This window comes from Lonchura striata, chromosome 1 (assembly GCF_050655825.1).
Source record: "Lonchura striata isolate lonStrDom1 chromosome 1, ASM5065582v1, whole genome shotgun sequence".
NCBI classification, from domain to species: domain Eukaryota; kingdom Metazoa; phylum Chordata; class Aves; order Passeriformes; family Estrildidae; genus Lonchura; species Lonchura striata.
Window position 1 is genome coordinate 52,882,501 of NC_140703.1, and position 12,500 is coordinate 52,895,000.

Consider the following 12,500-nt stretch of genomic DNA (forward strand, 5'->3'; position numbering starts at 1 on the left):
TAGGAATGCATTCAGAGAAGTAAATATTTGTCTAGTAACTGTGCATAATAAAATAATGACTGCTCAAAAAGAACATTTCTGTGTGAGGAATGTACTGCTTTATTCAAGAAAATGCATTTGGAACAGTGAGATTTCTTTTGTGTTATTAAATATGTACTAATTGTATTATTTCATTACCAAAAGCTTTTAGTGAGTTGAATGCAGTTGTTTGTTGATTGCTGGTTTGGGCTTATTGTTTTTTTTTTCATTATAAGTCAGTTTTTCAGTTATCAAAAGGAGAAAAACAAGAAAAAAAGTTAGTTTAATATTTTCAATCCTTCCAATAGATTTCCCCTATAGGATTTATTTATTTTTATCACTGCTTTTCCAAAACAGCCTCATTTTCACATACTTTAGCAATGAGTCTTGAGAACTTTCAGCAGTAAAAAGGAAACTGAAGGGAAAGACAGTGAATTTTCTAGAAAGATCTATTCTGCACTCATCTCCCTTTGACTATTGTTCATGTCAAACTTCTGGGTAAATATCAGATATATCTGTCTGCTACATACTAACAATTTGTACATAGCAGATATGCAATTCAAACCATCACACATCCTTACATTCTGGTTTACAAAACCAAGGAATCTCTTGAAGTGCATCATAGTTCCTCTTGGCTACCCTGCCAGGCCTTTCCCTGGATAGAAAAATACGAATTGTGGTTTTCCCCATTTTGAAGTGATATGGTGACATTCATCCAAAAAGTGTGATTCATTCCAAGTTTGTGTTCCATGTCAAAATAGACATTTGGACATCAGTCATGTTACTGGTATAGGTACTATAAGGAGGTTATATTTTCTTTATGATCCATAACAGTTCCATAAGATCTTGTTGCTCAAGAAGCCTCTTTGAAATTAAAATGTGAAGTAAAAATCAACATGAGATAAAACGACGGTACCTGATCTTTATTTATTTACAGAAATACATAATTCCACCTCCCATAAGGCTAACATCTGTAAGCCAAAATGTATGTTTCCAATTCAACTGCATGATGATATGAGTAAATAAAATAAAACAAACAAAGAAAACATTAAAAAAAAGAAAAAACAACAAAAGCCAAACCAAAACAACAACAACAAAAGCTTAACGAACCTCTTATTTTTTTAAGTAGTCCAGAAGGCAGTTAAAAGACTAATAGGATGGGCAGTGCTCACATTGCATGCTGAATGTAAGGTCTAGTGTCCTACAGCTGCCAAGTTTCCTTTGAGAATGCTCTGCAAATCCTGGAAATGTCCACAGGGGAATGAATAGGTTGCAATTTAGGAGGGAGATTCAGTTTAGGGAAGTGATGTTTGGAAACAGAGGCTTGGTTTAATGTTGCCATTTTATCACAATGACTCCTTGTGTGTTCTAGGAACGTGTTCCAGACAGCCCTTCTCCTGCTCCTTCTCTTGAAGAGGGCCGAAGACCTGGCAGCCATCCATCCTCTCATCGAAGCAGCAGTGTGTCCAGTTCTCCTGCACGGACCGAGAGCTCTTCAGACAGAATCCGTAGGTCCTATTCTTGTCCTTCTCACCACTTTAAAACTGAATAGCTGCAGCTTGTTTTTCTGGCCAAAATGCCCTTGCCTTAAATAGATCTCATATGTCTCATGCTCAGAAGTTCAGCTGCAACAACTGTCTCCCAACATTATGTTCCCTAGTTTACAGTATCATAATATCTGATGCTACATTAACAGGTACTGATATAAACTACCATAATGTCATATTAAACATAAAGATATGAGCAATGAAATACAGAATTGCAGGCAGGAAGCAATTTGCTGCATTAGTTTTAGAACTGAACATATAGTGTAGACATTTTTAAAATAAATTGAATTTTATTTAATCTGGTTACTTGGTTTTGATTTCTAAATTGAATCTGATTTCATAAGCAATATTTTACATAGTAGAATTGCTTGATAAAGACAAGAATTGGGTTAAATAAATTAAGAATGTATATCCTTTATAAATTTTTTAAATACAAAATTTTGTAATGGTAAGAAATATGATAGAAAGAATATTATCACCTCATAGTTCACAGGGGGCAGAGTGAAATTTAAACTGTGGTGTCCCAGAGTGATGCCATTCTTATCAAAGTACCATATATAGGATGTAAATTACATGGCAAAGACTCTGATTTCTTTGATAATCCAGTGCAGCAATAGAAATTAAGGTTTTAAATGCATGCCATTTTATGGATATATACTTAATTTATATTACATTTGTCCATTCTCTTTAATCCTGCTCTATTGCAGGTTTTTGTGTGTTTAAATCATCTTTCCATAGTGGAATCTGTCAGTAGGTGGAACTGGAGGGTTTATCACACACATAGAAGGCCATGAAATAGCTGTATGAAATAGGTGGCCATACTGATTAGATGCAACACATGTCCTTTAGGCTGCTTCTTTTCAGGCTCTCCATAGACTCAGGAAGCTGACTCTTCATTGACCTTCAGATGAGAGATCTTTCATTAGTGTGTAATGAAAAATGACTTACCAAAGAAAAGAAATGAGGCCTGACTATGACAAGCTGAAAATTCTGTTTTCTTATCACTTGGACAATTCAGAGAGTAGATTAAATTGGCATCCCATATACTGTGACCTATCTATTTCCCCAGGCTTGACCCACAAGCCTTTCATTATATTTTCTTTCCATTGTCCAGTTGAGGAGGGGGAATGATAGAGTGGGTTTGGTGGGCACATGGTGTCCAGCCAGGATCAACCCACTGCAGACTTCATAAGTGAAGATCTGAAAAAAGTCTCACAAATGTGGGATTAAATTTTTTTTCTTCATTGAATAGTATATTTGTTTACAACTGATGAAGCTCTTTTCCATTGTTCTCTTAAAAAAAAAAACCCAAAACAACAAAAATCTAAATTGAGAGATATTTATTGGAATTGCTCTTTTTTTTTAAATGAAAAAGGAAAGTGTATTGTTCAGTTTACTCTATAATTTACAGAGAGTAGTGGGACCTTTGTGCATTTTTTTCTTCCATGTGAGCATAACAGAGTTCCTTAAGTAGTGGATCACTTCAATAAATTATTTATTTATAAGATAATTCTTTTCTGTTCTATCTGATTTGTTAACATCACACCAGGTTCTTAAGTACATCTTTTGTGGTGCCAGCCAGAATAAGATGACTACTCCAGGAATATGTGTTCCATATTAAAAAAAAAAATATTAAAAATGGCATTAATCTCTTGAAAAGACAATTTTTTTCAGAATAAAAGCATAGAAATATAAACTACCTACATAGAAATATATACACCTTTCTGAGATTGTTTGAGACTCATGAAGGTCTCTGAAAACTCTTGGACAGGGCTTTTCCACCTGTCTGATGACAAATAAGCAATTCTACTGTTGCACAGAATATATGGAAAAACCGTGTTTATCACCTGAAAGGCCACAATGCTTTATTTAAGGAAGTATATTTGGAATATTGGTACTCAAGCATTTTTGTATAATGAATTAAAAATTTCACAATTCTTATTAAATAAGCAAGAACATATTTGCAAATCTCCAACTTTATCCAAACTTATGGAACTTTCTTTTTAAAACTGATTGTTTTAAACTAGAAGTAACAGGAAGAAACTTTTCCTCCATGTGGATCCTTATAGCACTAATTAAGTAACTTTGTGATTGTTAGAATTCTTGTATAAATAAGAGGAATACTATGTAAAAGAAGCAAAAAAGAGTATTGTTAATATGATGGCTGATTTCTTTCTGCCTGCGCTTGTGTCTAGCAGCTGTCCATCAGAACGGGCTCTCTATGAACCAAATGCTGATGGGTTTGTCACCTAATGTCCTGCCTGGACCTAAGGAGGGTGATCTCGCTGGTCATGATGTGGGACATGAGACAAAAAGAATACACATTGAGAAAGGTAATATGAATATTGTAATTCTAGTGCTTCAGTGTAAAACAAGTGTTGTCTTGGTAGCTAAATATTACTATAATTGTGATTTTTAATTTAATTGAGATTTTTGTTTTGTTGATTTATTTTTTTTCGGTTTCACAAATCAAATTTTAACAGGATAATAATTTTCATTATTGTTCTATTTTTTCATCTTCAATATTAATGAGTGAAAAACTGTTTTACATTATTATTGTGACTCTGACCCTTCTGCAACACTGTTTAGGTATTAAGTTTCTGTCTCCGTCCAGTTGACTTTAATGACCTACTTCCCAGAGGGACTGAGCACCGTGAAAATTAGTCCATGTGTGCAAAAATGAAAAAAGGCTAATACCAAGCCATTAAATTAGGGAATTGCATAAAATGAGGCTGGTATACATTATATAATGAGATTTAAATTTAATTGAGTATATGACCAAAGTGTTTGATCTAGGTGAATAGCCCACATGCACTTACGCTGATTATGACACCATTTCATCTCTGCTGGTATTCAAAGTCAAGTTCCTGTTCAGGGCTCTTACAGGGAATTTTGGTGGGGTGGTTGTGGAATTTTAAAAGGTGAATTTTATGTTTTATTTGCTTTATATATTTGAATTTTAGGTCTTATAGACTGAAAACTTTTTTTTTTTTTCAAGAGAGGCTTAAAAAGCAATTCATGCTTTGAAAAAAAATTCTCTAAGCTTATCAGCAGTCAGTTCTTTGAGCACAACAAGAGAAAAAGTAAAAGGTACAATAACCAGATGTTGAAACAGAGCTGTAGAAACTGCTGTAGCTATGAAGATTTCAGAATAAGACATTTTGTGACATGTTTTAATAGCTATAAAATGTTACCTCCTCTGTCTTGTGTTTGAACACTGAGATATGAAAAGGAATTAAAACCTGGACAATTCTATTCTGAACAGGTGGCATTTTTAATAAGATTACCAGAAAAATTAATGGAAACAACATTTCTTTTATATAAACCATTTAGTTTGGTTCATTGCACACACAACCTGTTTTTGCTTACACTATGCCCTCACTCAGCCTCTGCAAATTGTATCCCTGCTGTGAAGTATGATGTGATCAAATACGTTTGTTTTGAATTTCCATAAATTATTTTATTTCAGCCTTTGAAGTTACTTGTTTAACAATAATCCAACTGGTAAGTTCTGCAAAGAGAAGTACATATTAAGAATGGCAATACTTTTGCATGTCATCCAGATTTTTTAAAGGTTTTTTTTTATTATGCTATCCCAAATGTAGTTTCCCAGTCTTTGCAAGATCTGTTCTCTGTAAAACTGCTGGGAATTCTCTTTTTTCCTCAGTCCTGTAGTCCTGTTTAGGTTAAATCTCTTTTTTTTTTTTTTTTTTTTTTTTTTTCCCTGCTCTGTTCCAGCCTACTGAATTAATGGTAAATATTCATGGGCTATCTAGATTGATAGGGGTTACTAAATTAAAAATTGTTTTCTGTCATGACTACATTTATCATGTCTCTCATATCAATCTTATAACTTTAGTACTAATCTAATCTGTATTAATACAAGTGATTTGACTTACAGATATTTGTGGAGATAGTAATTATCTAGTTTTGTCACTGTGAGCTTGCAATCAGTTTTTGAAACTGTTTTACCCCTGCAAATCAGTCAGACTGCGACCATATTTAAAAATGCAAACACACATACAAGTGGTGGCACTTTTATTGTTAAAAGGCCATCACCTTCATCAGCTGAGAAAGAAGGAAATGGAAAGAGAGAGAAAGAAGGAAACGGAAATAGGGAAGGGAAGGGAAGGGAAGGGAAGGGAAGGGAAGGGAAGGGAAGGGAAGGGAAGGGAAGGGAAGGGAAGGGAAGGGAAGGGAAGGGAAGGGAAGGGAAGGGAAGGGAAGGGAAGGGAAGGGAAGGGAAGGGAAGGGAAGGGAAGGGAAGGGAAGGGAAGGGAAGGGAAGGGAAGGGAAGGGAAGGGAAGGGAAGGGAAGGGAAGGGAAGGGAAGGGAAGGAAAGGAAAGGAAAGGAAAGGAAAGGAAAGGAAAGGAAAGGAAAGGAAAGGAAAGGAAAGGAAAGGAAAGGAAAGGAAAGGAAAGGAAAGGAAAGGAAAGGAAAGGAAAGGAAAGGAAAGGAAAGGAAAGGAAATCAGAAGTTCTAAATAAGTATCATGAAGCATTTAAAAATTAATGTGTTATCTTCTAAGCCTTTTGTTGACAGAAATCTACTAGCTGCAACTAAAATGTGTTTTAATTGAACCTGGGAGAACCTAGAAAGGGAACCTAGAAATCCTTACTAGTAAAGAAGGCCCTGTCTTTTTTTGTCTCCTCTTCCATCAAAAAATGAAAAGATGAAAAATACCCGAAGTTATCTCAGATCAGGGAGAATGTATTTACAGTCAACAGATAATTTAAAGGGAACAAAGGGAACAAAGTAATAACCGAGGGAACTGATCAACATACCAAATTCTGAATGTCAGAGGGGTGAATCATTTGTTTCACCTGATCTATGAGCTGGATACATGAGATAAAATGCCATTTACCTGTTAGAAACATAGTGCAAAGGAGCTAATTTACCCAGTCCACACTACATGATATAGCACATTTAGAAACAGTTCATTAGCATTGGCAAACTGAATATGTCTTTCAAAGATCATATGTATTTCTATTCAAAATCCAGCAAGAATTATTATTAATGATTAAATAATTATTAAAACTAGTCTATTTTATTAGAGTTATTTAAGATACCAGTAAAGGTCTTGTGTAGTTTTGTGTGTTTTTTTGTTTTGTTTTGGTTTTTTTTTGTAGGTTTTTTGTTTCGGGGATTTTTGTTTGCTTGTTTGGTTGGTTTTTTTGGGTTTTTTTGTGGGTTTTTTGTTTGGGTTTTTTGTTTGGTTTTGAGGTGGTTTTTTTGTTATTTGGTGGACTTTTTTTGGTTTTGGGGATTTTTGGTTGTTTTTTTTTTATTATTTGCCTTTGAATTGTCTTCAAAATATATTTTCAGGTTCTGGTAAAAATGCAGAATTTTGGGGGGTACTACCTTCCATTGAGTCAGGCTATTATTATGACACCAACAATCAAATTAAGTTCTATGGATCTGTCTGTTAAAACTGGCAAGTTCACATCAGGCTCTGGATCATTATTTGTTGTAGGAAAACTGTAAGAGTTTCTGTTGTCAGTAGCCATATATAAAGCATAGGTGCTGGGGACATTTTGCAGCTGCTTTATCCAGGTGTGCAGCTTGGCTGCATCCTAGCTTCATGCTAGACCCAGTGTACAAGTCAGAAGTTCCACTCATTCCCTGAGATCCATAAGAAGGGTACTTAGATTTGCTAAGGTTATGTTGTGGTCCAGTGAGGTTCCTAGTCAGAACTAGGGAGGACAGCAGAGTATCTCTGCCTCACAATTCCTACATAAATCAAGATGTCATCATCTGTATCACAAGAGATCAATTATCCTAGATTTCTATGGTGTTTTGCTTATTAGAAGACAGCAGCATTTCCAATTTTACTGAAAGCAGGCTGTAGAACTGCAAATGGCCCTGGGAAGAATGAGGTAAGTTGAAGTACACAATGTTAGTTCAGGTGTTTGACAGCCGAAACCAAGCATCTAATTTTGTAATCTATAATTATGGACTCTGATGATGCTCATTTGGTTTTCTGGAGTCAGATTTAACAAGAAGGGCTTATGTGAAGTATGGGATTCATATTAGAAAAGATCAATTCAGTTTTCTATGTTAAGAGAAGACTTTTTAAAGTATTTTCAAGTTTCTGTGACAGAAAGAGTCGAGCCCCTCTGTTTTGATGAGGTACATTTCATTACTTATCCTGTTCAGCTTACATATGACATCCTGCAGACCTTCCAGTCTGAAACTTTGAGAAGCAGATTTTTGGTGGTTTTTGTGGCACTGAATACCCTTTCAGCTCTTCAGTAATATTATCTGTTAAGCATGGATAGGGAAGAGGAACTAGCGGAGAACATAAAAGACTAGACTGCTGAATCCTGATCCTCTTTTTGCTCATTGATCGGAAGTGTTTCAAAAACAGAGTCCAAAATAACCAATGACTTAAAAGTCAGACACACCATACTTGGAGATGTGGAGCACATTTTCTGAGCAGTGTCCTTAATCACTGTGCTTTTTGTAAAAGAGGGAAGTATATTTTAACATCATCCCTTTACCCTTACGACCTGGACTCAAGGTTGTATTGGGTCTGCAAGGTGTAATTTATAGCTCAGTCCTACTGGCAGTGTTTGTCTACTTACTTGCTCCGGGTATCTGCATACATTTTTTTTTTGGTGATGTTGGAGGCAGTGGTTGCTCATAGCACCCCCTAACTGGTACCTGCCTAGTACTCTACAAAGAAATGTAAGACTCAGCTCACTTCAGCCCAGGATTCCCTTCTGGGGGACAAACACTGAAAAGCTAGTTGCTTTAGCACCAAATTTAGATGCTTAAGTGTCTTATTGGATCTGGCCTTAGGGCATCAGATTAGAATTTTCTGTCTCCATCAATTTGGGCTTTTTTTAGATAGATACCAACAGCAAATGAAGCCTGAATGTCATGCTTGCATTTTCAATTGAATATGTTATTTGAGGTCTTATGGGAAGGACACTCTCTTGCTGAAAATATGCATACTGTTTTCTATGGCAAAATATAAAATACTCACCATGCTCACAAAACAAGTTAAAGTATTTCTTTCAGAAGAGCTTTAAATTATGATATTAATGGAAAGTCCACAAGTAATTTTCAGGTAATCAACAATAACTGCTTCTTGACAGCAGCAATTAAGGTATAATTTTATCAAACCCATGTATTAAAAAGTTCCTGGTTTTGTCTTTCTTTTTATTTTATATACCCATGTAGAGACAACGTCAGTCTTAGACCTTTGGATAATATTTTATAAAATATAATAATAAAATTACAAAGTATCCTCAGATAAAAATGGAAAATAATTTAAATATTCTGAAGTTAGAATTGGATTTTCCTGTTAGCATTCATGCATCAAAAATGGAACTAATGATAAGTATGCCATCCTATATAGTTAGATATTCATTCTGTATTATCAGCAGTTAATCTTCTTAAAAGGCGTGCACAGTGTAAATATAACATGCTTATTCACCTTAACAAATATAGAAACACATATGAATATGTTTCTATAAATATGAAAGACTCAAAGGAAGTTTTAGCATCAACACAATTCTCTTCAGCTTGAGCTCTTCTCTAGCAAAGTCAGCAAGTAAGTGATCCAGAACTTTGCTTAAATTCTCTTTCTGGTCTGTTACAATTTTCGTTGGTTTTCTGAGAAAGTCCTTTTATAAGGAAAGTATTTACCAGTTGATGTACAGAGTAATTTTCATTGGCAGTTCTGCTGCCCAGCTGCTTGTGTAAACATATTTTATCTGTTCATTTTTGTATGGATGCATACACACAGAGGGATACTTATACGATATATTTTTCTGACTGAATATTGCATTTTAATGTAACAAGAACAATACTTTGACGGTTTCTACATGCCGATACATTTACAGTTAACACATTTTAAGTCTACATTCTCAATTCACATATTATCTTCTAAATCTTAATAGATAATAGTCAAAATTTTGACCTATGATGGATAATATAATAATGATCTGCTAAATTAAAGTTTTGATAAAGCCAGTATCACCAAGATAACTTTTCTACACTTTGGTTATTGGTATATCTTTTCACTCAGCCCTAGAGGCTCAGGAATTTTCAAAGTACATTAAAAGCTACTGCAGTTAATGGATTATAAAGGTGAAAAATAAAATCAGAAGTTTTTTCTTAATGGGTTGTTTTTTCCTAAGTAGCTGGAAAACAACTGTTTTTTGTCACATAGAAAATATAGAAGCCATTCATATTATTGAACAGGGTATGAATAGTATGTGTAGGCAGGAAGGAGTGCAAAGGTAGTACAAACTTCTGAAAGCTTTTTTTTTCAGTGCAAGTAATTGGTTAAAATTATTTCTATAGACCCTCATTGTAGCAGCCTGAACTGCTGCTGGTAAGGTCCAGGGTAAAGAAGCAGAAAGGGCCTTTGCATGGTACCACAGATGTTTAATTCAGCTCTGCAATGATCTGGTCAGGGTTCCCCAGCACACACAGGTCTCAGCTCTCACTGCCCCATCCAGAGGGGTCTGGGGGTGAACCTGGTCTCTGGGCACTGCAAAGATGAGGGCCAGTCAGGGAACTGGAAGGAAGTGGCTCAGGGACATAGGAACAGACATAGGAGCAGAGGAAGGAGCCAGTGGGGTTTTAACAGCTTTGAGGGAAGTGTCTTGTGTCTCCGTAACTTAGGGGATGCCACCCAAGGTCCTCACAGCTCACCAAGTCATCCTCCAATGACATTCCTCTGCATACTTGTTTGCTACTAGGGGCCTTTATTCTACTAGTAGGGTAGTAGTAGTTTTGGCACATTTTATGGGAGATTGGCTGTGCAGTTTTCACTTGATGGATATGTGCACGTCACTTCTGAAAGACTCCTGGCTAACTAGGCTCAATGCAGCCCAATTGCACATCTGCAGACTGCCTATTGTACATTTACAGTGACTCGCATGAATCTTGGATATATCTGATTTTCTGAATAGTCTCGTATGAGTTACATGTCCACAGAATCTGCTGTATTTTCTAATAATCTATTGAAACAGCTTGACATGTACAGTTCTTCTGTCTTGTGCCCCAAACAGTTCTGAAAGGTGCTTTATTCTTGTGTTTCTTTTTTCCCCCACAACATTCTTTTCAATGGTCATTATGTGTCCTTCATGCAATAGACCTTAGAATGGTCTTCAGTTTTTTTATGGTCTTTATATAGTGGAGAGAAGCTATAAACCCCTTTGAAATAATTTGTGTAGTCATTTTGAATTCTTAAATAAAAGATGTAATGGGTATTGATGTTAGAAAGAACCTTCTTATCATGCTACCACACTGAAGTTTTCAAATCATCAGTTCTCTTAGTGTTTAGTTTTAGGAGAAATGTGTTACAGGGAATGAAGTTAAAGAAGCTATGGCATCCCACTATGAGAGGATGTCCCATAGCACCATGAGGGTGATCAAATATGGTTCTGTTTCTCTAAAGTAGTTATTTCTAGTTTTACTTTTTGCAGGAGAACAAAAGGATACATTATATATCTAGCTGCCCTAGAACTGAATTCTGAAGACATTAAGAAACACATAATTGTTTTGTGAATTTAAAGGGAGCATAGAGTCATATGTTGTGGCGCGGCATGCGCTCCTCTCGCCGCGGCACTCCGAGCCGTGCCGTGCTGGGCGGTGAGGGAAGAGAACGGGCGGCCGCTTTCCCCTGCAAGCTCTGCAGTTCAGTTCGTGGCGCACGGGGACAGACGAAGGCGACCACGGGACTTGGGGGTGAACGGGATGGTTTTATTCACTGAGCCCCAAGACCCCCTTGGGGGCGGGAGCAGAGGTTTTATACAGAACTCAGGAGGACGGGTGTAGGAACAGTAACCACTAAGGGAATAGCAGGGGAGGAGTTTAGGGCAGGACTAACATATCACAAACTTATCAGGGGAAACAGGGGAGTGGAATAGTACAAATGGATCAATAGAGTGTTGAGCCTCACTAAATAGACAGGGAAAGTTCCAGGGAAAGGGGCAGGGAAAGGGAGGATTGACCACTTGGAGATGAGGAGATTAGGGATGGGGGGGGGGTAAACAGATATTAAACAAATATCAAATTAAAGACACACCACCGCAGTCATACATGTTCTTCCTGAAAATTCAAATAACTGAATGCCCTGGCTTAATGGAAATTTATGTACTTGGCTTTATTTGTACCATTTTACTCTAACGGTTACTGTTACAGAAAAGAGCACCCACAGCAAAATTTTAAGAATGTCTTCCACTTGAGACTACTTGAAGGCACTGCTTTGAAAGTGTTAATAATTGCTGTGAAATTGGTTTTAAGTTTTATCTAAGTTGTTCAAAATACTCCAAAAAAAATCAGTTTTGAAAAGCCTTAACCTAGAATTGCAGCAGAGACATGGATATTTCCTTGTAAATAGTATGGCAAATTTTATATAACTAAAAATATTTCTTTCCCTTTTTAAAAAGAAAATTCAACTGCCTTTTTTGTTACAGTATCTCCACATAATTTTTTTCAAATTTTTGTTCTGAGAAAGTATTACAGTATGACAATGAGTATTCCAGAATCTGCTATCTTTGCATGCAATCTATGGTCAGACTGAGTTCTCAGAGATACTTCTTTCCTTTAGTGCAGATAATTTGGATTTGTGTCCTTTGAGATGTATCAGATTCTCACAATTCAACTAGAAGTAGTTTCAATTTTTTCTTACCATTCAACTTCAATTTGTTGAAGAAGATTCTCCACTTTGATACAGTATCTAATACCTGGATGATTTGCATCAATTTTTCCTTCTGCTGCTTAAGAAGCTACTTTGAAAACAAAAAGTCCACAGACTCTTTGTCGCAAAACAGGTAATTTTTGAGTTTAAAAGCATTGCTTTGGATCCTAACAGACTGTTAGGAAATAGTTTGCCTTATGACTACTTCTTCACACAGCTCTGGTATTAAACTTAGTTTTGGTTTCAGAGAGTAGAAATACCTGTAGCTATTGTT

At 36.0% G+C, this 12,500-nt stretch overlaps 1 protein-coding gene across 8 annotated transcripts in view; it reads left to right on the forward strand.

Annotated features, from left to right (window-relative positions):
- DACH1 (dachshund family transcription factor 1) overlaps positions 1-12,500 on the forward strand; it is a 352,983-nt gene that overhangs the window by 247,602 nt on the left and 92,881 nt on the right. For 4 of the 8 annotated variants that reach the window (XM_021548063.4, XM_085576681.1, XM_085576669.1 and 1 more), the window contains 2 exons: positions 1,391-1,526; positions 3,761-3,898. In XM_021548063.4, the coding sequence (XP_021403738.2) occupies positions 1,391-1,526; positions 3,761-3,898 (274 nt within the window). The remainder of the gene's footprint in view (positions 1-1,390; positions 1,527-3,760; positions 3,899-12,500) is intronic. The other 4 variants (XM_031504835.3, XM_021548062.3, XM_085576685.1 and 1 more) reach the window with 1 other exon arrangement.